The 27974-nt window shown below is 52.6% G+C and overlaps 1 protein-coding gene across 1 annotated transcript; it reads right to left on the reverse strand.

Moving 5' to 3' along the window:
* On the reverse strand, positions 1 to 27951 carry LOC116422641. Its single transcript, XM_031961571.1, has 11 exons — positions 27510 to 27951; positions 24538 to 24634; positions 23959 to 24120; positions 15809 to 15962; positions 12886 to 13005; positions 11818 to 11858; positions 10791 to 10970; positions 9927 to 10043; positions 2200 to 2286; positions 1654 to 1796; positions 1 to 467 (listed from the first exon to the last, which is right to left on the reverse strand). Exons 1-11 carry the CDS (start codon positions 27527 to 27529, stop codon positions 314 to 316), a joined length of 1275 nt encoding a protein of 424 aa, XP_031817431.1. The 5' UTR covers positions 27530 to 27951; the 3' UTR covers positions 1 to 313.
* Between the last annotated feature and the right edge of the window lie 23 nt (positions 27952 to 27974).

A 27974-nucleotide genomic window follows, 5' to 3' on the forward strand; every position in this document is an offset into this window, starting at 1 on the left:
TCCATTTGTTAAAATAATAAAACTTTATTTCTTTAGTATGAAAGACTTTCTGAAATTGAGGCAACAGGTATGAAAGAGGGTGAGGGAAGCGCGCTGCCTCTGGGGACCCTTCCACGCTCCTGGGCGGCCCCGGCCCTCGGTCGGGCAGCAGGGAAGCGGGGCCCGGGGTCCCACAGGGTCCCCAGGCTGGGAGGGCTCGGGGAGCGTGGGCATCTGCTGGCCCCATCACAGCCTCGGCCTGCAGGGAGCGGGCCCGGGCCCTCCGGGGCCTTGCCGGAGCGGGCTTTGGCACAAGACTAGCTGCGGACGGGCATCATTGCCACATGCAGGGAAGACAACGATGAGGCTCCTCCGAGGAGGGCTGCTGAGAGCGAGCGGCAGAAGCGGGAGGGGGCGTCTGCCCGGCCCTGGGACCCTGGGGGGTCTGGGGGCTGCTCAGGACTCGATCCTTCCATAGGAAGAAAACACTGGCGAGAGAGAGAACACAAGTGTTGGAGGCCCAGCCCCTCCCTGCCCAGCCCCAGCAAACATGCAGGGAAACCCCCCCCCCCCGTACTTGCCCCCACCCCCATCAGGGTGTCTGCTTTTGTCCCTTTTCTGGGACCAGAGAACTGAGAAGGAGCAGACGGCACAGACCGAGACCCTAAGGCAGATTCCTGGCTTCCTGGGCCACGCTGACTCCCGACCCTGGCCCCCAGGATCCCGGGCCTGCTGTGGAGGGCTCTCCGGCCACAAGCCCCAGGGGGAGGGGGCCGCTAGCCTTGGCTAATGGGACCCATTCACTGCAGCAGAAAAGTGAGGCTGTACTTTGGGGGGCAGGGGCGGGCCAGAGTGGGGACCCCACCCCAGAGAACAGCCGGGGTTGTCTCAGGTTATTCCAAACAAATCTTGGACCCCATTGCGTTCACACCCATGGATGGGGGGGGGGGCACTGACCCCATGGAAGTTCCCACCCTGAGCAACCCCTTCTGGGAGCCCGTTCCCTGGGCTGAGGGTGGAAAAGCCAGCCTATGTTTTCTTTAGGCCAGAAAAGTTCCTAGGAAAGTACCAGGTCCTGGGTTCAAATCCATGCTACACAATTAACAAAAAGGTGACGGGGCCTCTGGGAGCCTCTGGCCTCAGGCCCCCATCTGGGACCCCTGGGGTGGGAGCTGGGAGCCCCTTTCCCTGGGATGTCCTGAGTCTGCTTTCTGCTGTGAGCAGGACAGAAAACTTCCTTCTGAAAGGCTGTGGGTGCTGCAGGGAGGGGCGAGGAGGGGATGGCGGCGGGAGGAAGGCCGGCCAGACCCAGCCAAGGCCACGGCCTCTACCACAGCTCCGGCCTTATCTCCTGTCCTTGACTAAGCACATCCCCCACCTCCTCTCACTCCTTAATCCTGCCTCCTAAAGGACTGGCCGGGTTGGGAGGAAGAGACAGTCCCAGGGCAAAGACCCCATCACCCCAGGGCCCAAAAACCAGACAACGGCCTGGTAGGGCTGGAAGAGGGAGCTCCCCGTCTGGCTGCCCAGGCAGCAAGGATTTTGATTACCCTCCGAGGCCTCCGGCTGGTCAGGGCCCGGGCCCGGCCTTCACCTCAGCTTCCTCTGTAAAATGGGGGCCCCTAAGTTCTACGACCAATGACAACGGGCGGTGGTAAACAAGGGCCCACTCACTTCTCTCTCTCAGGCCCTGGCCGAAGCTTCGATACACGTGGACCAGGGCCCAAAGCAAGACAGACTTGATGGCCACAGAGATGCACGAGCCCACAATGGCCGCCGCTTCTCCAGTGTACGAGCTGCCCTGGCCCCAGGCTCTGCTGATCTGGAAAGACATGGTGCCAGCTCAGGGTAGGGAGGGCTCCACCCCTCGGCCAAGGCCAGCTCCATCCCACACGCTGGCCCTTCTCTAGTTTGTAATGGGGAACACAAGCCACAGGCCACTGCTCCGGCCAGAGCTGACCGCCGACCTCCAGGGGTACAGGGTCAGCCCGACTGGGCCTGAGCCGGAGGGGAGCCAGGAAGAGATTTGCTTGCCACTCATGGCTCTGTCTTGGCCAGAGGCTTGCTAACAATCAGGGCCCTGGTGGGCTGGGCCCCGTGGAGCAGGCCAGGCCCCCATGGAGCCCCTGTGGAGCAGGCTGGGCCCCATGGAGCCCCCCGTGGAGCAGGCCGGGCCCCGTGGACCCCCCATGGAGCAGGCCGGGCCCAGGGCCCCCTCACCGTGTACAGGAGATAGAAGAGGTAAGCCACTTCCGGGACGTTCTGCACCAGGAAAATCCACACCAGGACCTTCAGCTCTCGCAGAATCTGCAAAGAAAACCATGTCCCTTGTAGACCCCAGCAAAGGCCCCATGGAGAGGCAGGCGGAGGGAAGGGAGGAGCTGGGGTCCGCCTGGCCCTGGGCCCGCCACTCTGACCCACTGCCTGCTCGAGGACCTGGGCACCAATCGCAGCCCTGAGCCGACGAGCTGTGCGACTTTGGGCAAGCAGGCATGTCTCTGTGGGACTCAGTTTCCTCATCTCTACAATGGGGTTTGAGATGCACTGAAAGGATTTTCTGGGAGGTCCCCTTTCTGCTTGACCGCTAACTCTGGGGGACTCTGGCAGTCCTGGGAGTCCGGAGGACCTGGGGGTGAGTTCCCCCACAGACACCTACGAGCCGGGAGAATCTGGGCAAGCCCTTTGGCTTTCCTCATCTGGAAAATGGGGATAAAGCTTGCTCTCGGCCCTCCTCCCAAGGGTGAGTCAGTGAAGGACTCTGCAAACTGTAAAGCGCTTTATAAATGGGGGCTGTCATCCTGGTGCTGTTACCATTATCACAGCACATCACCTCTGGGGCCTTGGTTTCCCCACTTGTAAAGGGAAGACTAACCTTGTGGCTGGCCCCCAGAGGCCCTGTGGGTAACCCCCCCCCCCGGCAGCACCCTGGGGCGCTGGGGACTGTCTACAGGCCTGGCCCTAAATTCCTCTCAGCCCGGGGCACTGGGACCCCAGAAGGGAGCTCTGCCTGGGAGCGGAGCGGCCCGGCCTTGGTCTCCTAGGTCCCCTCGGTTCTGGCCCGCAAGGCATGGAGGGCCAAACGGATCTGCTAAGGCCCACTTGGGACATGGAGGGCCAGAGCCAGGGATGTCCGGAAGCCCGGCCCAAGACCCCCCTGGAGAGCCTTGCACATGTGCTCAAGGGGCCTCAGCTCCTGCTTGGAGCTTCTGGGAGAATCCCAGCCTTCTTTCCCAGGGGCCCGGCCGGAATCTGAGCCGTCCCTGCGGGTAGGGGCCCGTCCTGCCTGAGGGTCTCCTCCACAGCTGGGTTGCCCAGCAGCAGACCCTTCTCCACGAGGGTCACTTCCCTCCTCACCCTGGGCCTGTCCACCTGATGGGGAAGCCGGCGTTCCCAGTTCTAACTGGCCGTCACCTCGGCTCTGCCCGTCACAAGCCAGGGAAGGGCTGCAAGGTGGGCGGCTCTGGGCCCTCCGGAGCTCAGCCTGGCGCTCAGGGCCACGGCCCCTCACCGAACAGGGGCCTCTCTTTCAGGCAGAGAGGAACACAACCCACAGTCTGGGCCCGAGTTCAACTCTGGTTCTGCTACTTACTACCTTGTGACTTGGGCCAGGCCCCTTCTCTGCTTTCTCCTCTCCAAGCTGAGGGTGCTGGACAGGACCCTTCCATCCCAGAAAGGATCGGACCACTGCCCCCTGGACAGACCCTCCTGGGGTCTGCAGGCTGTCCCCAGCCCCCCTCGCCGGGGGCGCTCCCGGGCCCACAGTGAGCCTCCCATCATCAGCTGCCAGGACGACCTGAGATTTCCTTAACCAAACCAGGCACACCCACTGACTTCATCAGGGTGTCAGGGCCAGCACAATCAGAGATCTGGGGAGGGAGCAAGGCTCTGGGTGGAACCCTGACCCAGGCCCACGCTTTTTAAAAAATATTATGAGAAGCAAATATCCGTATGCTTGGCTCCTCTGGAGCTCTGTGCACTTTATTTTGTACATTTAAAAACATGATTCTGAGAGGGGGCTTCACTGGCCTGCCCAAGGGCAAAGGAGGGCTGAGGCTACAGAGGCCAGGGCAGACTCCGAGGTAGGCCAGGAAGCCCGGGGCCACCTGGGCTAGGCCCGAGGCCCATTTCTAACTGGGACGGTCAAGGAGGCTGAGCACCCCCTCCCACAACCCCCCAAGGCTGGATGAAGAGTCAGGGGCCCTGAGGTCCAATCTCAGCTCTCTCCTTTTGGGAGGCTCCCTCCTCCACGCTCAGCTTCCTCACCTATGAGGTGGGAGAGGAAGGGGACAGAGACAAACCCAGGGACTGGCACCCGCTGGCACCCACACTCCCATGCCCGAGTCTAGGAGCGGTGGAGGAGCCAGCTCAGGTCCTGGCTGTGCCCAGCGAGGAATGGGAGAAGGTGTATCTCTGAGCCTGGGCCAGAGCAGGGTCCCAGCCCTAGCCCCCAGCCCAGTCTGAAGCCTGTAGAGGAACACCCAAGGCAGGAGGCTCAGACCAAGGGAATCAGTCTGTCACCCTGGCCCACAGGGGCTGGCAACACCTAGTCTTGCACACATCCAAGCCCAGGTCACACACTTGCTGGGCTCCGAATAGGGGCAAGCAGACTTTTCCCTGGGCTGGAGCGCTCTGGGAACACTGAAAGCTCACAGTTGCCCGCCCAGCCTGTCTGTCTCTGCAAAAACCAGAAGAACCCAAGAGGACAAAAACTCTGCTCACAGATTTTCCCAAAATGTGTACCTTGGGTACAAGTCTAAATAAAATTCTTGCTGAGATGGCACAAAAATTAGAAAAAGGAAAAAAAAAAAGATTTTAAAGAGCAAATGAGAGAGAGAAAGGAACAAACAAAGAAATGAGCACCTGGAAGAAAGATTTGGAAACAGCTTTTAACAAGAGTTGCAAAAACTTAGAAAATAAGTTACTAGCCTGAAAATTAGAACCAGCCAAACAAAAGTTCAGTGAGACAACAAGAAATGTTAAAACTAAGTCACAAGAAGGTTAGGTAGATGGTGCAGTGGTAGAACACTGGCTCTGGAGTCAGGAGGACCCGAGTTCAAATCTAATCTCAGACACTTACTAGCTGTGTGACGCTGGGCAAATCACTTCATCCCAATGGCCTGCAAAACAACAACCAACAACAACAAACACCTCAGTCAAAAGAGAAGGAGGGAGGAAGAGAAAATGTGTAAGGTACCTTGGAAAACAGATTGGAGACAGATAATTTAAGAATCAGTGGATACTTGAACACCACAACCCAGAAAGAAGCCTGATAGTATATTTCAAGAAATCTGAAAAGAAAATCTCTTAGGACCAAAGAACAAAGAAGAAAGAGAAAGAATCCATTGATCACCTCCTAAAAGAAGGCCCCAAATGAAAACGCCCAGGAACCTTAGAGCCAAGATTGAGAAGTTCTAGGCCAAAGACCATAAGCATCGAGAAAGAAAGCATCCAGATACCAAGGAGTGAGTCAGGATCATACACAACTTAGCAACCAATGCCATAAAGGAAAGAAGAGCTTGGCTTTCAACCAAGACCAACTTACCAAGAAAAAGTGAGCATAAACCTATGGGGGGAAAAATGGACCATTAATGAAACAGCATTTCCAAGAGTCCCTGATCAAACTATCAGAACCAAATAGAAACTGTGAAATGCAAACATAGGAGTCAAGAGAAACATAAAAAAAGCCAGCATGAGTAAGCAACCATTAGAAACTAAAGAAAAAATTGTCTATGTTCTAAATTGTATCCCCTCACATGTATCCCTTCAGAGCTCTATGAGGAGTCATAGAAAGAGTCTAATTAGACAAAAGGCCTGGGAATGGTTCTGTCTCACTGGGCCAGTGGTGAAGGAATATACCATGTAGGTGGGGAGGAAGATAGGAAAGGAAGGATGGGGAAAATCATCTTATTTTAAGAGGTAGGGGAATGGGTGACATCTGAAGCTCACTCTCATCTGACCTAGTCAAAGAAGAGAAGGATACACAAATACCTGTGCATAGAAATAAAGTTCACTCCAGAGGAAAATAGGAATGAAAGGGGAAAACAGAAAGGGTGGAATAAGAAAGAAGGTAGATTAAAAAAGAGGTTAGTTTTCAGCAAAACAAACTCAAAGAGGCAGGAAAAAAACAGAAGTATAAAAGAATATGAGAGAGAGAAATAAAACAATTAATAATCATAACTGTGAATCTGAATGAGTTTAATTCACCCATAAAATGGAAAAGAACAGCAAACTGGATTAGACAGCTACATCTAACAATACAGTTTATAAGGAACACACTTCAAAAATATTCCCACAGAATTGAAAAATGGCATTAAAACAATTTTATTATGCTTCTTCGATTGAAGTAAAAATGGTGGAGGTTACAATCATGATCTCAGACAAAGCAATACCAAAAAGATTAAATAAAAATGATAAACATTTATAAGAAATAAATTAAAAGATTAAATAAATTTTAAAAGATAAGGAAAGAAACTACATTTTGCTGGAAGGTACCAGAGGCAAAGACATTTCAATCCTAAGCATATTCACCAAGGGACATGGCAACTAAATACTTAAAAGAAAAATTAAATAAGTTATAGGGGGAGACTGATAATAAAACTATAATAATGGGAGATCTCATGAGATTTAGCCCCTCTCAAACCTAGACAAATATAGCCAAAAATAAAAGAAGAAGAAGAAATCAAGAACCTAAACAGAATTTTAGAAAAGTTAGATATGACAGATCTCTGGAGACTACTGAGTGGAAAGAGAAAGGAGTGTGTGAGTGTGTGTGTGTGTGTGTGTGTGTGTGTAAATGTATTTATGTATGTATATATACAAACACATACATGTTTCTCAGCTATGCAAACAACTCATAAAAATTGACCCTCAGATATGCAGAAAAGCAGAATATTAAATACATCTTTTTTTCCCTTTTTAGTCTGATTTTTCTTGCACAACATGACAAATACAGAATTATATTTAGAAAGAATGTACGTGTTTAATCTATATTGGATTGATTATTTTCTTGGAGAGGGGGTAGTAAGGAAGGGAGGGGAAAAAATGGAACACAATCTTTCAGCAATCTTTACATGTATTTAGAAAAATAAAATACAATTGAGAAAAAAAAATAATTGGAGACTAAATATAACAATCCTAAAAAACAAGTGGGTCAAAGAACAAATCATTGAAATAATAATTTCATTAAAGATACTGTCAATAACGAGACAATGTATCAAAAAAAAATTCTTTTTGAAATTTTTAGAGCAGATCAATGACCTGGGCATACAATTTTTTTAAAAATCTAGATAAATCAACAAAGAAAAAACTATTTAAACAAGAAACTGAAATCTTAAAAATCAAAGAACAGATTAATAAAACAGCAAAAACAACAATGAATTAATAAAACCAAGAGCTGGGTTTTTTGGGGAGAAATGATTTTTTAAGAAGCAAAAAGCTAAATTGATTAGTATCAAAAATGAATAAGAAGAATTCTATCTGAAAGAAATAAGCAAAGAAAGGCTCCCACTAAATTACTTCTATGATACAAATGGGATTTTGATACCTAAATCATAGCAAATGAAACCAGAGCAAAAAAAAAAAAAAAAAAAAAAAAACCCACAACTAAAGACCACTATGTCTAATGATATTGATATAAAAATTTTAAATAAAATATTAGAAAGGAGACTATAGAATATCACAAAGATTATATACTCTATGACCAGAATGGATCAACAGCAAGAATGCAGTTCAATATTAGGAAAACTATGATCATAACTGACAATTAACTAGAAAACAAAAATCATAAAATTATTTCAATAAATACAGAAAAAGGTTCTGACAAAATACAATCATTCCCATTACAAATACTAGAGAGTATGGGAATAAATAACTTTTTTCTATAATATAAAAAAGATCATTTCTCTAAAACCAAATTATGGGGATAAACTAGCTGCCTGTATAGTAAAATCGGAGTAAAGCAAGAAAGTCCATTATCATAATTACTATTCATTATTATGCTAAAATTGCTAGCTATAACAAGATATGGAAGGAATAACTATAGGCAAAGAGGAAACAAAAGTATTGCTTTTTTGCAGATCATCTGAAAAACTAATTGAAACAACTAACAATTCCAGCAAAGTTGAAGAATATAAAATAAACCCACATAAATCATTAGCAATTTTGTATGTTATCAACAAAAAAAGAAGCCAGAAGAGAGAGAAAGAGAAATTCCATTTAAATTGGCTACAGCATGTGTAAAATATTTTGAGAGTCTACTTGCTGAGACACACAGGAATGATATGAGCATAACTACAAAACAGTCTTCCCTAGTAATTGGTGAAGTATTTATTGCTCATGGGTAGGGCAAGCCAAGATGATAAACATGAAAATAGAACCTAAATTAATTTACTTATTCAATGCCATGTCAATCAGCCAGGCAGATTCCCAGGATTACTTCATAGAGCTAGAAAAAGATACTAATGAAATTCATCTGGAGGAACAAAAGGTCAAGAATCTCAAGGGAATGAATAGGGGAAAAAGTGGAAAAGAGGGCCTACAGGTGCCAGATTTTGAAAGACACTATAAAGCAGTAATCATCAAAACAATTCGGTACTGGCTATGGAGAAAGGTTGATCCCAGGAACTATTCAAGCACACAACATATAAAAGCAAATAAGCCCAACAGCCTAGTGAGACCCCAAGATCCCAGTTAATGGGGCCAGAACAGAAACTGTTGGGAAAATTGAAAAGCAGCCTGGCAGAAACTAGGCCCAGACCAACATCTCATAGTATACACCAATATAGTCTCCAGTGAATACATGACTTAGCCATAATGGGTGACATCATAAAAAAGTAAAAGAATGAGAAAGAAATTAATTTTCAGCTTTATGGAGTGGAAGAGAGAAGAGGCAAAACTGAGAAAAATCACAGAAGGAAAATGGACAATTTTGATTACATACAATTTAAGAGATTTTGCACCAACAAAACTAATGCACCTAAAATTAGAAGAAAAAGAGGAAACTGTGAGGGGAACTTTCAGCAAGCCTCCCTGACAAAGGTCTCATGCCTAGGTTACATATAGGAAAATATTTAAAATTTCTAAGAGCAAGAGCCATTCCCTAATCAATGAATGGTCAAAGATGAATAAGCAGTTTTAAGAGAAAGAAATTCAAGCTACTACATGAAAAACACAAAAACAAAAACAAGGGCTCTAAAATCACTAGTAATGAGAGAAATGTAAAATAAAAGCTCTCTGAGGTTCTACCCATCACATTGGCAAATTTGATTTTTTTTAAAAAGGGACAAAATGCAAAGGCCTATGGGGGAAAACAGGGACCTCGATGCATTACTGGTAGAGCTGTGAACAGTCCAAGCTCCAGAAAGCAGCTATTAAACTGCACATACCCAGCGAGAGTGGGACCCAGGGGTGGGAATGGCTGACCAAGGTGCGAGATGTATAAATGAAGAAGGAGACGGGGTCAGGGAAACTTGGGGGAACCTGGAGAACTGGTGCAGAGGGAGCAGGGCAGGAGCTGAGGGAACAAAGGACCCAAACTCCGGAGGCTTGAGGAGCGGACCGGGCAGTGCCAGGGGCAGTTCCGGCCCTGGGTGGGGGGAAGGTTCTGTCTGGTTCTGGGGCTCGGAGCCCAGGCTCTGTGGTCCTCGGGGACAAGTGGGAGGGAGAGAGAAATGGAAGGTCCTTCCTCTGGGGGAAAAGGGCCAGAGCCCGAGACAGCTGAGCTCCACAAGAGTCCCAGTGCAGGGGACCAAGGCAGGCCAGGGCAGAGGCCCTTGTGTGAGCTCACTGACAGGTCCAGCCTGCTGCCCCGCCCAGGGCACATTTGGTCACTTCAGCCGCGGCCTTCCTCTGTGGCCAGAGGCTGGGGGGGGCAGCTCTCCCCCTTGTCTGTGGGTCAGGCCATGAGCGTCCCCCCCTCCCCAAGGACACAGCCAGACGTCCATACTCACAGCCAGGATACCGATGGTCACCTTGAGGCCAGCCCAGAGCACGCCCACGACCAGGATGAGGCTGTGCTGGAGCGAGGCATACAGGCCCGAGGTCAGGATCAGGACACACAGGCAGAGCTGGGCGAAGAGACAGTGGGCTCAGGGCCGGCCTGGGACCCCCACCCCCCATGGGCCCAGGGCCCAAGGTCCTGCCCTTGCGCTGGGAGGCCCAGGGGCTGCCTCATGGGCCACACCCCTCTTCCCTCGTTCCCCCGCATGGGCTCCTGGGCACCTGGGCTGGCCAGAGCCTGGCCGGAGCCCGCACACCCCCACCTGCCCTGGAAATGTCTCGGCCCCACCGAAGACCTTCTTCTTTCTCCCCCGGCCCCACCACAAGTCCAAGAGGGACTTTTTCAAGGCCTGAGCAGAACATCTGGGAGGAGCTTTTCGGGGTGCCCTCAGGGGGCTGGGGGCTCCTGTCAGGCAGCACCTCCTGGCAACTAACTTTCTGATTTAGCACTGAGCTAAAGGATGTCAGAGGTGAGACCCGAACCCAGCTCCCGCTGCCTCTTCCCACAGCTGAGCTGCCAGTCGGAGGCCGGGCTGCCTCCCCTTTTCTGGGGGCTCCTCTCCCAAGCTCAGGGGCCTGCACCAGGCGGGAGTCTCTGGGCCCTGGCCCTCTTCTGAGCCCTCCAAGGGCCTCCTAAATGCACAAAGGCCGGCCTGGGCATTAGGTGATTCTGGAGGCGATCGGGTCACTTTGGGCCCCAGTGGCCCAGGAGTGGTCACCGGATCCCAGGACCCTGTTAGGACAAGGTTGGGCAGAATCCCTTGGGGGAGGAAGCCGAGCCTGGGGAGCAGGGGGGCTTTCTGGGCCCTCCCTACCTGAGCTTGCAGGTCAAAGGTCAGCATGGAGAAGCAGAGATTGAGCATGAAGTACTGAGCCTGGAGGCTCTCCAGGGCCCCGCCCACTCGGAAGGCCATCATGCCCTGGGTCCGGATCAGGATCACGGCGCAGATCACGTCGAAGAAGCCCACCAGGAGGATCACCACGAACCGGGCCTGCTCGGGGGAGAGGCGTCCAGCTGCCGGAGAGCCGCAGACCTGCTGCAGCCCGAGGCCCGGCCGGCCAAGCAGGCCCCTCCGCTGCCCCCGGGCCTGCTGGCAGCCCAGCCTAGGGGCCCAAACCAGGGATTGGGACACGCGAGACAAGGAAGCCCTCCCAGAGGAGCAGCCATCTCCGCCTGGCACAGGGAGGCAGAGGAATAGGGAAGAGTGGGCTGGGGGGCGGGGGGGGGCCCCGCCCAGAACCCGCCCCTGTGTCCCCTGGTCCAGGTTCCCTCCTCCCTTGGGAGCCCCTTTGGGGCTTGGGCACCCCCTCAAAGTTTTGCCCAGGCCCCGGGCAGGTTTTCGAGGGTTGCCACACAAGGAAAAAGCGGTGCCCTTCCTTCCTCCAATTACCTCACATTTACTTTTCTGTTGTCAGTGCCCTTTGAGACCCAGGGTCAGAACCCTGCCAGGGAGGAGAGCTCCTGAGGGGCAGGAGGTCCTGGGGGGCAGGAGGTCCTGGGGGGCAGGAGGTCCTGGGCAGGGAGGAGATCCTGGGGGGCAGGAGGTCCTGGGGGAGGAGATCCTGGGGGGGGAGGCCTGGGGGCAAGGTCCTGGGGGGAGGCCTGGGGGGGAGATCCTGGGGGCAGGGATCCTGGGGGGAGGAGATCCCGGGGGCAGGAGGTCCGGGGGGGAGGCCCTCAAAAGGGGGTCCTGGGGGGATGGGGGGCGGGAGGTCCGGGGGGGATCCTGGGGGGCAGGAGACCCTGGGGGCAAGGTCCGGGGGCAGGAGGTCCTGGGGGGCAGGAGGTCCTGGGGGCAACAGGAGGTCCTGGGGGGCAACAGGAGGCCTGGGGGGTGGAACAAGAGGTGGCTCTGCTTCTCTGCTTGGGTCCCCATGAGCTGGGAGGGGATTTGCCCATTCCTGCTCTAAGGGCCCGGTTGGGGCCAGCCCCAGCCCCCCCACACGAACGCCTGTCATTGCCCCCAAAGCCGGGCGGCCTGAGCCCCAACGGAGAACCCCAAGCGAAGGGGGGGCCCCAAGGACCCGGAAGAGCCCAGCCTCCAGCCGGGGAGGGGGGGCCTGGGGGGGCCTGGGGGGGGCCCGGGCCAGGAGACAAGGAAGAGGCCAGGCGGGACGGGGAGCCTGCCGGGGCCCGGTTTCCGGGCACGGCCAGAAGGAAGCGATGGGGCCCGGACCTTGTTCTTGACCTCACAAGAGCTTCTTGGAGCTTAGTCAGCCGAGGGGAAGCCCCAGTCCCAGGGTGAGACCATGGCAACCCTGTGGGGCAGCCGCGGGACAGGTGCAGGGGGCAGCCACGGGACAGGGACACGCCTCTGGGGCTGCTCCGCAGCTCGGGCCTTGGCAGCCTGAGGGGCCCCTCCCCCAAGAACCGGGGGAAGGCCCGGGGCCCCAGGGGGCCCCCCCCAAGGGGGCGCTCAGAGCGGGAAACTCCGCCAACCCGCCCCCCGGGCGCCGACAGAGGGGCCCCCCGCAGGGGCACAGGGCCCGGGAGGTGCGGGCAGGGAGGGGCGGGCCCCCGCCCGCCTGGGCCCAGGGCTGGGGCGGCCTCGGAGGCCTCCGGGTGGTCTGGCTCTAGGGGGCGCTCCTTTCCCCGGACCGGCTCCCACTAGGGAAGATGCAGGGAGCGGAGGGGCCAGATAGCTCGGAGCGGGGACGCCCACGAGGGCTGCCTGGGGGGAGGCAGACCCGGGGGTGCGTGGGGCGGGAGGACGATCGAGGCCCGGGCCGGGGGTGGAGGCGGACCAGGAGAGCGCCCCCTAGCGGGGCCCCCACGAGGGCGGCCACCACAAGGCCCGGCGGCGGCTCCCGGGGAGCAGGAGCAGCCCCCGCTGGGAGGCCCCGCCGCCCTCCGGCCGCAGAAGGCAGTGCCTGTCACCAGGGATGATTTCCCTCCCGGGCCTCCCCGCCCCAGCACGAGGAAGTTGACCAGGGAGCGGAACATCACCAGCAGGATGGAGAGGATGAAGACGATGAGCTCCTGGCGGTTCTCCTGGAGGATGCCCCGGGTCACGTAGTAAATGCAGAACACTGCCCGAGACAAGGAGACGGACGTGGGTCCGCGACGCCCCCCCCGGGCCGCCTGGGCGGGGCCCGCCTCCCTTGGGAGGCCGAGCCCGCCCAACCCCCGACCGGGTCCTCCAGGGGCAGAGGCCCGCGGGCACCGAGGCCGAGCCCGCCCTCCCCCGGAGTTTCCTCCCGCCGCGGGTCAGCCCCGGGCCCGCGGGGCGCCCTGGGCCGCCCTGCCCCGGTCGGGTCCTCTCAAGCCCGGGCGTCCCCTGGGCCCCGCCCTGGTGCCCGTCCCTTCTGGTGCGGTCCGTTTCAAGCCCGGCCCGGCCCCTGGGCCTCGGCCCCTGGTGCCGCCCTCGTTTCCCCGCCCGCTCCGCCGACCCATGGTCAGAGGCGAATTTCGAAGGAGCACCCCCGAGGCCACCAAGTCACATGATCTTTTATAGACCGAGAAGAAACAACAAATTTCAAACGGAGGAAACTCAAGGGTGGGAGGGAAAGAATCGGGAAGGGGCGCAGAATACTGAGCCAGCCGCAATGGTTGAGGGGATTCTCGGAACCAAAGGGTGGCCAGAGACAGGCCCCCCACGCCCGCAGGGACGGGCTCGTCCCGGGGGCGCGGACCTCCGGGCTCTGAGCTGCCCGTGCCCACACAGCGCTCGCTGCCCGTGTTGATTCTGCCCAGTAGGCCGTGAGCCTCCGGGGGGCAGGGACCTCCCCTGCCGCTCCCCAGTGCACGGCTCCCAGGAGGCGCCTCTGAAGGCCTGAGTAGAACCGGGAGGCCGCAGGGCCTGCCCCGGGAGGGCCCGGGTCGGGCCGGGCCTGCAGGCTCTCAGTGCCATGCCCCCCTCTGGCCCCCAAGCTTGCGGCGCAGGCGTCACCTCCCGGGAGGACACGGCCCGGGCCAGGAAAGGTGCCTGAGAAGCATCTCTAACTGGGAAAGCCATCCCAGAAAGGCGCCAGGGCCTGGGAACTGGCGGCAGTGGGAGGACACACCCGATTCCCCAGAAGCTGAGATTTCCCAGGAGAAGAGCAGGAAGCTTATTTACCTCATTTTATGACTAATGGATAAGAAAGCCCCAGCCCAACCTTTAGAAGGCTGGGCTGGCTGGGCTTCCAAGGCCCTTTCCTGTAAAAGAAGCTGGCAAAGAAGCCTCCAGAAGTTCAGTCTAATTCCAAACTGCAGCCCAAGCTCCTCAGGGAGCCGGGTCAAGATCAAGGTCAAAGGACTATCTGAGGGAATCACCTCCCCCCATAGCGGGCACCTCCCTCGGCCCGTGCCCACCCAAGCGGGCCTTCCATCCTTAGTTGTCCGTAGGTCTGAGTCCAGGAGCTTCAGACCTCTCTGGTCACAAGTCTCCCACCATCCTGAGGCGGTCCCACAGCAGACCCCCTCAGTCTCCCCCAAGCCAGCACCAGGACACAGATCCTGCCACATTCCTCTCCCTCGGGAGGATAAGCGGGCACGGGCAGGTGTCGGGATGCCAGGCCCAGCCGGCCCTGACTGACCCCCCCACAGGGCCACCCAGCTCATGGTAATGAGGCAGAAGCCAGCCAAGGTCCTCTTCTTGGAATGATTCCCAAGATGGCTGTGAGGGTTCTGCATCAGGAAGCCCCAGGGACCAGAGGATACGGGCAGAAATAAGTCCTGGCTCACCAAAGGACGACGCCAGGGGAGAAGGGGAAGGAGAGAGGGAGAAAAGAAGGGAGAGTGGAAGGGAAAGAGGGAGGGGAGAGGGAAGGAGGGACAGAGGGAGGGAGGAGGGATGGAAGGAAGGAGAGAAGAAAGAGGGAAGGAGAAAAGAACAGAAAAAGTCAGGAAAGAAAAGGGGAGAGGAGAGAGGGGGCTGGTGTGGCAGGGAAGCAGGAGGGGGAAAGGTGCCATCCTTCATGGCATCTCCCAGACTGCAGTCTGGAGGCTTCTCAGTCACTATGGCCTCTGGGCCATCAATCCCTATGGAGTGGAGGGAGGTATCGGGCAGCTTCTTGTTCTCTTGCCCATTGGCAGCAAGGCTCAGGGGCCAGAGACCAGGAGTCAGCCTTGGACCACAGGCTGCCTGAGGATGACCTGAGCCAGCCCCCCCTTTGGGGCTCTAGGTCCCTCACTGGCAGTTCCAGGGGGCTGCACCATCTTGCCCAGACCCTCTCAAGCACTAAGAAGTTGTGTTTATGCTTTGTGGGGAGACCACATCGCAGCTGAGAACCCCCAATCCTCCCTGTGCTCAGGGATTTAGAGGCTAGTATTCCAGTGTGGTCCCTGCTGTGAGAGAGGCCATCAAATTCGTGGATTGAATGAGAGATCTGGCTTTGCTGGGGAGGGAAGGCCCCATGCTCTAGACAACCATCTCCCTGTGAGCCACAGTACTGATGGAGTGGCTCCCGTGTGCCCCAGTACTGAGGGCCTCTGCCCACAGACCCAGCCAAGGTTCCAAGGCAGGAGTCCTGGAGGGAACGGTGGCTCCCAATGTCAGGACTGGGCGGTACAGTCAGTCAGTTGGTCAATAAACACTTATTAAGGGCCTGCTGTCCAGGCACTGGGCTAAGCCCTGTGGGTACAAAGAGAGGCAACAAATGGTCCCGCCCTCAGGGAGCTTCCAATCACTTGGGATAAGGAGAACAGAAAGGCCCCTGATACCTGAGCAGCTGTGGATTCCTGCTCATCAGATGATCATCACTGAAAACTCACATAAAATATGAAAGCAAGCACGGCCCCCAGAAAGTCTGGGGCTCCTGACCAGAGAGTGAGAGCAGCAGAATGAAGGCCGGCCGTCCTGTGCCCCCCCACCACGCGCAGAGACCCCCCCTAGCCCAGAGCCCCTCTTACCCACGCCGATGAGCTGAATGAGGGAGACGGTGAAGTTCTCGTCTGACTTTTGCACGAGGGTCTTTATGGTTAACCCAATGATGCTCAGGAGAGACACCAGCGTGATGCAGAAGTAGACTTTGACCGGACAGGACAATTCGCTCCATGGCTTTATCTGGAAAGAGAATGGGCAGGGCTGCAGAGTGGGCAGGGGGCTGGCCCGGGGCCTGCTTCTGGCACGAACCAACTGGGTGGCCCTGAACAGTCCCCCGCCTCAGTTTCTGCACCTGCAAAATTTGGTCCTGCCCGGCTCTGGAACCAGGATCCTGGGCCAGGCCCCTGACACTGATGGGAGTCTGTGACTGGGGAAGGGGAGTGTGGCAGACCCCCGGACAGCCTGGCAAACTCACCAAGGTGGGAGAGGAAGAGCCTGTCAGGGAAGACAAAGAAGCCCTGTTTGGCTAGCCTGAGTGCCAGAAAGAAGTCCTGGCTGAGGAGGTGAGAAGGTAGAGGAAAGCCAGGGGGCTGTGCAGTTGGAGGTCACAGGAGACCTCTGGAGCTGACAGACGAGGAGAGTGACATGGGCAGACCCTCCCTCTAGGAAATGATCCATACTGAGGTCCGTCCCTGGGCTGAACTGATTTTTAAAAGTAGTTTAATAACTGCATTTTGATCTGATTGGTTTCTTTTGTAATCCTCATGTTTTATTTTTGTGGATTTAACAACCATACTCTGAGAAGGGCCCCAGGTTACACGAGACACTCCCCATGGGATCCAAGACACACACAAAAAAAAGGCTCAAATACTATTAAGTTACAACAAAATACTTTTCACATAAATAAAAGCAGATCTAAATAACTAGAAGAATATCAGTTGCTACTGAGTAGACTGAGCCAATATAATAAAAACAACAATTCTACCTAAATTAATTTAGTTATTTAGTGTCTTGCCAATTCAACTTCACTTTAATTATCTGAAGGAAGAAGAGACTAAGAATCTCAAGGGAAAGGAAAGCAGAAAGTTGGGAAACAATTTTTATCATCAAGGTTTCTGATAAAGATCTCATTTCTAAAATATACAGAGAACTGAGTCAAATATAAGAATACAAGTCATTCCTCAATTGATAACTGGTCAGAGGATATGAACAAGCAGTTTTCAGATGAAGAAATTAAAGCCATCTATAGTCATATGAAAAAATGCTCTCAATCACTATTGAGTAGAGAAATGCAAATTAAAACAACTCTGAGGTACCACCCTACACTTATCAGATTAGCTAATGTGACAAAAAAGGAAAATGATAAATGTAAGAGAAGATATGAGAAAATTGGAATTGTTGGTAGAGTTATGAACTGATCCAGCCATTCTGGAGAACAATTTGGAACTACACCCAAAGGGCCTCAAAACTATGATACCCTTTGATCCAACAATATCACTACTAAGAGATTATTAAAAGAAGGAAAAGGACCCACTTGTACAGAAATATTTATAGCAGCTCTCTTTGTAGTAGCAAAGAATTGGCAATTGTGGGATACCCACTAGTTGGAGAATGGCTGAACAAATTGTGGTGTGTAATAGAATATCATTATGCTATAAGAAAGGATAACAGGTAGATTTCAGAAAATCTGAATTTATGCTGAATGAAGTGAGCAGAACCAAGAGAACACTGTATATATAGTACAGTAATATTGTGTGATGATCAACTATGATGGATTTAGTTGTTCTCAGCAATACAATGATCCAAGAAAATAAATTAAAAAAAAACTCATGATAGAAAATGCCATCCATACTCAGAGAAATAACTATAGAGTCTACATGCAGTTCAAAGCGTACTATTTTCACTATTGTTTTTTTCTTTCTCGTGGTTTTTCCCTTCTATTCTGATTTTTTTTTTTTTTTTTACAATATGACTAATGTGGAAATGAATTTTTAACATGATTGCACTTGTATAATCTATATCAAATTGCTTACTGTCTTGGGGAGTGAGGAGAAAAGGAGAAAAATTTGGAACTCAAAATCTTATGAACAATGAATGCTGAAAACTAACTTTACATGTAATTGGGAGAAAAATACTATTAAGTGCAAAAAAAAAAAATCAAGGGAAATAATGAAAAAAGGCAAAAAAGAAGCAGGCCTAGAAGGACCTGATCTCATACTGTACTATAAATTAGCAGTCTTCAAAACAATCTAGCACTAAGACTAAGTGCTAGGAACAGAGCGATAAATCAGTAGAACAAATCTAGGCCAAACAAACAAAAGCAAACAAATAAAAGAAACTTAATGTTTCATAAAACCAAAGAACCCAGCTCTTGGGGCAACTGCTTGGACTAAAACTGTCAAGACAAAGGAGAATAGGTCTGGCCTATGCCAACATCTCACATCATATACCAAGATAAATACAAAATGAATGACTGAAGTAAACACAAGTAGTGATGTCACAAATCACCATGAGGAACAAGGAAGAAATTACCTGTCACTTCTAGGGAGGGGGAAAAGTTCCTGACCCAACAAGGGATAGAGAGAATTTGGAAGGTAAAATGGCCATGCCTGATGACCCAGAATAAAAAAATAAAAATAAACTTTTTACTCAAACAAAATCAATGAAGCTAAAATTAAAAGAGAAGCAGGTAAATGGGGAAAATCTTTGTAGTAAGTTTCTCTGATAAAGATCTCTTTTCAAAGACAATTTCAAATTTCAAAATAAATTTCAAATTTATGAGAATAAGAGTCATTGTCCAATTGATAAATAGTTAAAGGACAAGAATGGGAGGTTTTCTGAGGAAGAAACTAAAACTCAAAATTCATATGGAAAAATATTCTGAAATCACTCTTAATTAGAGAAAAGCTCATTTTCTTCTGTTGTTACTTTCCTGATCTCCATAAACTCATTCTTCCTTGACAAACTGACAGTTAATCTGACTTCCTCAGTACTTCCTCTGCCTTTGAGACCCCTCCCTCCCTCCAAATGAAGAGGGGGCTCCTTCTAGATCCTTGTGTTGAGGAGGACCATCATTCCCATCATTCCCATCCCCAACTTCATGATCACAAACTCATCATTCCTCAGGATGAAATCAACTCTAAAACTCACTTCCTCAAGTCATTTCCCATTTTCTCCACTTTTGTTTTCTCCCATCAGACTGGGGGGTCCTTGAGGGTAAGAACTGTCATAACTTTTTTTGGGGAGGGGGTATTCCCAATGCTGAGCATGGTGTCTGGCACATAATAATAGGTACTTAATAAATATGTGATGATTGATACGTTAATTAAGACAACTCTGGGGTCCCACCTCATCCCCACTAGATTGGCTAAAATGGCAAGAAAGAAAAAAGGAAAGATGCTGCAGAGACTTTAGGAAAACAGGCACACGGATGCATTGTTGGTGGAGCTATGAACTGGTCCAGCCATTCTGGAAATTTGGAACTATGCCCCCAAAGCTATTAAACCGTGCCTACCCTTTGAAATTCTGCTACTGTGTCAAAGAAAGAGAAAAAGGACCCTTACGTACCAACATTTTTACCACAGCAATAATTTGGGAACCAAGGGGATGCCCAAGAGTGGAGAACAGCTAAACAAGCTGTGGAATATAAATGGGACAGAACACCATTATTCTCCAACAAAGGGACGGCTCCAGAAAAACCTGGAAGTCTTGAATGAACGGATGAAGAGTCAAGTGAAGCGAACCAGAACGTTTTCTACAACCACAAAATCACAAAGACAAACAATTTAGAAACACTTAAGAACCATGACCAACATAAAGGCTCTCCAAGATGCCAACCTCCTGACAGGGACGTCACGGCCTCAAGGATACAGATTGAGACATATGTTTTCCTTGGACAGGAGATACACGTTTGTAACAGGGGCTTTATTTTTCTTTCTTTTTCAGTGGGGAAAAAGAGAGGGAAGAGGGAGCGAGGCTCGATATGGGCTAATTGAAAAAGTAACACTTAATTTTTTAAAACACAGCCTTGAAAAACAATTTCCACACTGGAAAGTCACTGGCAAAATCTGATCCAAGCGCCGAAGGGAGACAAGTCTGAAGCAGGCGCTGGTGGGAACAAGCTCCCCAGGAGGCAGGATTATCACACAGTCCCCTGCAACATTTAATAAGCCTCTAGTACGGGTGCTAGGCAAGAGCTCAGCAAGGGCGGGGCAGGGGCTGCTGCACGCAAGGGTGAGGATTTCCCGCGCTAGGAAGGGCTCCCCACGTGGATGGGCCTGGCCCCGAATTCGGAGTCAGAAGGCGCCCGGCGCCCGCCTTCGGCTGCTTCCGCCCCAGTCCGAGGCACACCCGGAGGCGAGATCCGGCGCGGGCCGGCGGAAGACCAGGTGGCGCTCCGAGGCCCGCCCCGCGTCCTCCCTCCCCCGCTCCCTCCTTCCCGCTCAGGTCGCCTCCGGGCTCCAGCAGGCAGGGCTGGCGCGTCCCCTGGCGGCCGCGGGGAGCAGCCCGGGCTCGGGCCCTCCCCCACCCCAGCGAGCTCCCCCAGCCCTTCAGCTCCTGCCCCAGGCGGTGGTGACCATCCCAGCGGGAGGCTGACGCACCCGAGATCAAAGGAAGGGGGGACTACGTGCAGAAAGCAGAGAGTAACTGGGATCTCCGACAAGGTTCCATTAGAAGTGAAAAGCACCGCGTCCCACAGCGAGGACCTGCCCAAACGCGCGAGGGGCTGCTCCAAGCCCGGCCCGGAAGCGCGCAGAGCCTGGGGAACGTCGGCCGGCCACAGCCAGAGCGGGAGCCGCCCGCTGGGGCCGCCCGGCTCTCCGCGGGGATCGGAGGCACTCCCACAGGCTGGGGGGAGGGGGAAGCGCCGACCACCACCGCAAAACCCCGGAGAGTGGATCCGAGCTGGAGTCTGCGGCCCTTTTGTTCCTTGTTTGCTTTCTCCCCCCCCCCCCCCCCTTTTTTTTGTCCTAACCCTTTTGGTCTAATTTTTCTTGCACAACACGAAAAGGAAAGGTTAAAAGGGTTGTGCATATTTAACCTGCGTCAGATTGCTTGTGGTCTTGGGGAGGCGGGAGCTAAGAGAAGGAGGGAGAAAAAATCTGGAACCCCATCTTACAAAAATGAATGTTGACAACTGTCTTTGCATGTATTTGGACAAATAAAATCACTATCGAGAAAAAAACAAAGAAACAAATAACTGAAGTACTATTTATTATTGTTCATGGGTAGGGAAAGCCAATGTAATTTTTAAAAAATAGCCATTTTAACTAATCTATCTATTCAGCGTCACCCCACTTACATTACTACAATGTTATTTTACTGAGTTTATTTGGAAGAACGAAAGGTCGCGAATTTCAAAGAAACCGGGAATGCAGAAAACTGGGGGAAAGCTTTTGCAGACAATCTGTGGGGTTGCACTGGAATACTGCTGTGCTATAGATGCTTGACTCAGAAAATCATGGAAGGACTTGGACTTAGGAAGGAAGATGCTCTCTACCTCCAGAGACAGATGAAAAGCAGAAATAGTACGGAGTCCTACATATATGTGTATGAGTATATATACGTGTATATTTATAAATATCTATTTGTAGGTATATATAGTCAAGCTTAATTGGAGCTTTCTTTAGGGTGGGTTGAAAAGAAAAGGGAAAAAGTTAAAAGTGCCCAGCAGAGAACAAAAGAAAACCAATAAGGAAGCAAAGAAAGATTGGGCAGCTTTGAAGACAATGTGTAGTATTTATTCTATCGATTGTCTTGAAATGGGAATGTATTGTTTTATATTGAATCCTCCCTTACAGTCTGTTGTGTACATGATCAATTTTTTTCTTTTTTCATTTTGTATTTTTGTTTAAGATTTTAAAATTTATTTAAAAATAAATTATATCATGAAGACAAAAAAAAAAAACAAATGAGGGGAAGGATGGGGCAGCCTGCCTCAATTTAAACCCAGCCTTCCAAATGTGACCAGTGGGCTTCTGTATTAAAGGAACAGGGGCAGAGGTGGCAGGGAGGGGTGGTCAAGCTGTCAGAGCAGTCAGGAGGAGATGGACCATCAGGCCGCAAGTCCATCCCAGGCACGGCTTAGAAGCAGTGTCGGGGATGGAAGTTGAGCTGGTCTGGGTAGGGGGCATAGTGGACCTTAACTCCAGGCCCTTGGCAAGCCTGTGAAACTCACTAACTTAAACATTTTGTAAAGTCGCTGAAGAAGCACATTTAGACTTGCTAAGGCTCCCGGAGTGCTTCCTGGGTGGCTAGTCCTCAAACCCAGGCGACCTCACTGATATTCTGACCATTTTTGTGTTCACTAGGGCCTGTCCCTAAGCCACAATCTAAAAAGATTCTGGTTCCAACAACTAATGCATTTCTGTGGCAATTTTAGTATTCCCAACTATGATTGAGAGCCAGATTTATGGTATATAAGCCTTCTTCCCCTTGACTCCAGTTGCCAATTAGTTACTTAGGCTGCCTGGCCAGCCAGCGTTGACAAAGTCAAGCTCTGACAGAGAATCCTGGGTGTTCTCACCCAGACGGAGGCCTAAGGCTCTCCCAAAGCAGTCTGGGGCTGGGAGCAATAAGAGGTTCCTACAACTTCGAGTCAGAAGAGGGCTGAGGGGCCGAGTAGGCCCCCCTTGTTTACAGAGGAGGAAACCGAGACCGAGGGAAGGAGAAAGATGCCCCCCCAGAAGCCCCAACGGCGCATCCCTAGCTCCCCTCATCCTGCATGCCTCCCCAAGCAGCCCTCGAGATGGGAGGATGTCCCCCAAACCACAAGCTCTCCCTTGGCAGGTCATGAGAGTTTCTCCATCATTCAGCAGAAGAAATCAGCCCAGAAAGGTAGAAAGCACCTCTGCCCTCAGGAGGAGATGCAGAGGCTGGGGGGAGCACTCAGAGCCTCCACACTGGCCCCGGGTTTCTGTCACCATCTTTGAAGGGTTCTGGGACAATGAGCACAGCCCAATGAGGGCCACAGCCTGTCAGCCGTCACGGCAATCCAACAAACACAGCCCCAGCCCCTCTCCCTCCTCACCCCCTAGCTTGGGACAAGGTCTGGCCTTCTCCCCACCCTTCCCCTGCTGGTTCTCATTCCAGGTCCTCCCCACCCTGGCCCCTCTCTCCTCCTCCAGGGCTCTGGGGACCCCCTTCTGCCCATGGCCCCTCCCCAAGACCCAGCTCTGACCCCATCCTCAGTGGCTCCTCACTGACCCCACACACACAGCCCTGGAGCCACACTTGAGAACCGCACTGCCCCAGCTCTGGCCTACCCCTGTGGCCTAAGCAGACTCCCCCTACTGGTGCTCCCTAATGTCCTCCTTCCTCCCCTATGCCCAGGGAAATCCTGCTCCAAGACGCCCGGATGGTTCCCCTGCACGGCTCCAGCTCCTTGCTGAGGGGCATCCCAGGTCCCTGGGATCCCCACTGGCCAGCCCGGCACACTCTGAATCCAAATCCAAGCAGAAAAAGAGAGCGGCAAGGAACTGGAAACTAAGCGGATGCCCAATGGGAAGGGCTGAGTCATGGAATACCCTTGTTCCATAAGAACCGAGCAGCAGGCGGAGAGGCCTGGAGGGACCTACTGAAGGGATGCTGAGGGGAGGGAGCAGAACCAGGAGATCACTGCCCACAACAACAGCAAGATTATGGGACAATCAACTCTGCCAGAAGTGGCTCTTTCCAACAAGGAGGTGATTCAGACCAACTCCAATAGCCTTGGGAGGAAGAGAGCCGTCTGCACCCAGAGAAAGACCCTGGGGACTGAGGGTGGATCGAATCAGAGTATTTTCACTGTTGTTGTTGTTTTTTGCTTGCTTGTCCCCACCCCTTTTGATCCGATTTTCCTCATGCAGCATGATAATTGTGGACATATCTATACAAGAACTGTACAATGTTAATGTATATTGGATTATTTGCTTAAATAATCTAGGGATTACTTGGAACCTAAGGTTTTACAAGGGTGATGTTGAAAACTAGTATTATTTAAAAGAGAGAGAAAGGGGGAGGGCACAGATGCCAGGAATGCTGAGGAGGAACTGACATCCAGCCACAGGCAGGAAAGATGGGGGCAGAAGACTCCATAGGGAGTGCCAGCAAGTCCTGGGTTCAAGTACTGCCTCTGACCCCCTCTGGCGGGCTAACTCTAGCCAAGGACCCTGGACCTCAGGACACTGGATGGCTTTCAATGCCCAGAAATGGCAGAGAAGGTGCTGACTTGCTTTGGGAAAAGGACTTTCCTTACCTGGAAGTTGAGTCCATTCCCTTTCCCTCTTCCTCCTACAAGGACAGACAAAGGAAGTGGAGGAAGGGGTGGAAGGTAAGAATAAGCATTTATTGAGCACCTCCTATGGCCAGACACCATGCTGAGCCCCTGACAGTCTCTCATTTGATATCCAAAACTGCTCTAGGAGGTAGGTGCTGTTATTTGACAGCTGAGGAGACTGAGGCAGATACAGGTTAGGTGACTTGCCCAGGGTCACACCATCAGGAAGGGTCTGAGGCTGGATTTGAACTCAGGACTTCCTGACTCCCAGCCCAGGGCCACCATGAGGCTTTAGTAGACCACAAAGAACTTCACCAGGAGTCCTGGCATGGGGTTGGGGGAGCTGGATCCTAGGGGGTATCCTATAGAACTCTGAGCCCTGCAATGAGCTTCCTGCCCCCACACCAGCTAAGGACCAGAGCCCAGATGAGGCAGGGGCTGAGGCCCGCATGCAGGAGGCCCCACAGGCTCACTGCTGACTGGCCGGGCCGCGGGGCTCTCCACCCACCAGCGCCAGCATGTAGTTTCCCCGGGGGCTCCCTGCACTCCCCTACTTACAGGGCCACAGGGAGTAGGGATCAGCTCCTGGTGCCTCGGGGTGAGGTTGGGCACTGGGGCGTCCACCGGCTCCGTGAGAGGAGGAAAGATAAGTTCTCTGAAGAAGAAACAGAAGAAAACCCACAGTATGAGCACTTTCTTAAGGGTGGCAGAGAAGGGAAGGGCAGATGTGGGCGGAAATTCACATCCTGCCTCTCCCGCTCTAGCTGTGTGACCCTGGGTGGCAGTTCCTACCCTGCCTCAGGGCACCTTGGGTGCATCAGGTAACATGGCTGGGATCTGCGGATAGAAAGTCACCCACAGTCACAGACACTTCCCTTTTTTTCAGTTCCTCAGCCATGCCCAGCTCTTTAGTCCCTATTTGGGGTTTTCTTGGCAGAGATACCGGAGTGGTTTTGCCAATTCCTTCTCCAGATCATTTTCCAGATGGGGAAACTGAGGCCAAGTGGCACTCTATTCACTGCAACACCACCTAGCCATCATCCTGCTCCTGCAGCCTGAAACAGGTGGCTCTTTATTCTGCCTGTCTCCCAGGCCTGGCCCTCCATCCACTGCAGTGCCATCTAGTGGTCATCCTGGTGCTGCAGCCTCCAACAGACTCTGCCTTTACTCTGCCTGTCTCCCAGGCCATCCAGGCCAAGCTTCCATCCACTGCAGTGCCATCTAGTGGTCATCCTGGTGCTGCAGCCACCAACAGCCTCTGCCTTTACTCTACCTGTCTTCCAGGCCTGGCCCTCCATCCACTGCAGTGCCATCTAGTGGTCATCCTGGTGCTGCAGCCTCCAACAGCTGGGTCTTTGCCTGTCTCCTAGGGCTGGCCCCCGATCCACTGCAGTGCCATCTAGTGGTCATCCTGGTGCTGCAGCCTCCAACAGCTGGGTCTTTACTCTGCCTGTCTCCCAGGCTCTTCCTCCTCTTCTCTGCCTATTGACCTCCTTGCCTTCCTTCAAGGCCCCTCTCCCACAGTATAACATTCTCTCTAAAATGTAATGTTCTCTGTTTCTGTTTCCTTGGGGGTCTTGGGAAGCAGCCTTCCTTTCAGTTCAGTAATCACCACACGTGCAGCCAGGGATTAAGGTCCAGATCCTTTATTGTCTCCTTCAAAGTCTTGTCTCCTTTCTGGGGCCCGGTTAGCTTTCTTAGAGGCCTATCTCTTGTCTTGGTTCCGGGAACTTGAGCTCCTGCAGCCAGTTCTTTGTGTTCTCTGCCTCTGCCAGCTTCTCGAGGTCCTCCTGAATGTGTCTTGCTTTCTGTGGGGGAGGCAGGAGGACTGCCATGGTCTCTGTCTTCCCTAGTTCTGATTCTGGCTGAGTTTGTCAGAGTTTATAATGGTCTCTTAGCAAAGGTGTGACTCTTGTGGAACTTTAGTTAGTACTAAGGACATGTACTGAACTAGAGAACTGTTAAGTAACATGCTAAATAACCATTGTCTCTATCAATTCCACTGACTTAGCACCTTGTTTCAAGTTCTGGCCCATAACACTTGAAGCCTTCCTAATCCCCTCTTCATTCCACTGTCTTTCCTCTGTCAATGATTTTCCATTTACCCTGTACAGAAGTGCTTGCATATATCTATTTGCCAGTTGTTCCCTCCTCTTCTTCCTCCCTGCAGTTGGATTGTAAACTCCCAGAGGGAAGGGCCTACAGTTTGTCTCTTTTTATATCTCCAACAGTTAACACAGTGCCTGGCATATAGTAGGCATTTAAGAAATAAATCTGGCCCTAGAGAGACCCCCAGGGCAAAGATCAACAGGAAACTACAGCCACCTCCAGCAGCTGACTATTGCCTGGGTATCCCCAAAGTGAAGTCTGGGGCAGATACACACAGAAAAAGATCTGGGTCCCCTGGAAAGAAATCTGCATTAGGGGTCTGAGGCCCAAAGCTTGCATCGACTCATCCTCCTTCCTTGAATGAACCAGCTCATTTCCAGCCTTGAAACTCATTCTTCTCCAATATTCTCCCCGGAGAGAATGTGAGCCCCTTGAGGGCAGGCTTCTGAGGCTCAGCACCAGGCACAAAGGAGGTCTTTAATAAATGTGCATTGCCCTGTTCTGGTTAGGCACCATCAGTGTGCTCTACAATGCAATGGGAACAACCACAGGATACTTTGAGAAATTCCCAGTGAACAAGGATTTATTTATTTACTTGTTTGGGTTGTTGGGACATAAACATAAGGGGAGGCGCCCTCCCCTCTGCAGAGATAACAACATGCCAGATCCAAAAGGAAGTGAAGAAACAAGCCTTTAGTAAGCCCCTCCTGCTGCCAGGCACTGGGCTAAGGAGGGATGCGGGGGGTGCTTTTGCTAATTTCATTTTATCCTTGGGGAAACTGAGGCAACCTGGGGTTAGCTGACTTGCCCAGGGCCTTGCAGCTATAACGCGTCATCTAAGGCTAAATTTGAATTCGGGACTTCCGGATCCGCTTCCCAGGTCCAGGGTCCTGTGTACCCTACAGTGGAGCCACCTGGCGGCCACAACAGGGACGGCACTCTCCTCCCCCGGCCCGTAACAACGGTACAGTCTGATCTGCACCAGTCCCGCCAGAGGGTTTCGGGAGGCTTGTCTGGAAGCTACCAATGGGCGGGGGAAGGGAGGAAATGGTTCCCCTCCACGGCAGGGATAGCACCGCCTGGAGACCACCACGAGGCAGCCCTCGGAGGGGAGGGAGGAAGATGCTCCTCAGGGGATGAGCGGTGGCAATGTCCCCTCAGGGTCAGAATGAGACCGTGCGGAAGCCACCACTAGTGGGCGCGTTGGAGGAAAACAGGCTTCTCTCTCCCTGCCGCGGAAGGAGCGGAGGTAGCCCTCCCTTCTCCCGAGTTCCCCTCCCCTCCAGGATGGGACCGTCCGGAGGCCGCCAATAGGCGGCGAGGCTAGCGGAGCCTCTGTTGCTTAGCAGCGCCGCAGCAGCCCCCGCCCCCGCGCGCCTACCAACAGACCGATGGACTGACCGACAGACTGATTAACCGACCTGCTCCCCTCGGGCTCCATGCTGACCGCCGCAGCCAAGCCGCTGCTCCGCGTCTTCCTTCTCCTCCTCTTCTGCTTCCTCCGGCCCTGCAGTGGAGGCGGGCGGAGACGCCTGAGGTTTTGCGGCTACATCGTGGAGGCGCGGTGGGGGGGAGGGGGCGGGCCGGGAAAGCAGCGAGGAAGCCGGTCAGTGCAGCCCCGGACTTCCTGCACGTCACTTCCGCCGCCGCCTGCCTTCTCCCATTCGCTGGCCTGGGGGTTTCAGTTCCCTGTCTCCTTGCCTTGGGAAACTCCAACTTTCCCCACCAGCCTCTTTTCCCTTCCCACAAGTTCTTCCCTGCACCGCTAGGAATGAACGGAGGAGCCTGAAGGCCTCTCTGCCAGCCCCTGCAGCCTTGCCGTGGGATAGCGCCTTTTCGGGACCCCGCTTGCGTTTCCTCCAGAACGTCTGGGGGCGTTCCTCTTC

This window comes from Sarcophilus harrisii, chromosome 3 (genome assembly GCF_902635505.1).
Source record: "Sarcophilus harrisii chromosome 3, mSarHar1.11, whole genome shotgun sequence".
NCBI lineage: Eukaryota > Metazoa > Chordata > Mammalia > Dasyuromorphia > Dasyuridae > Sarcophilus > Sarcophilus harrisii.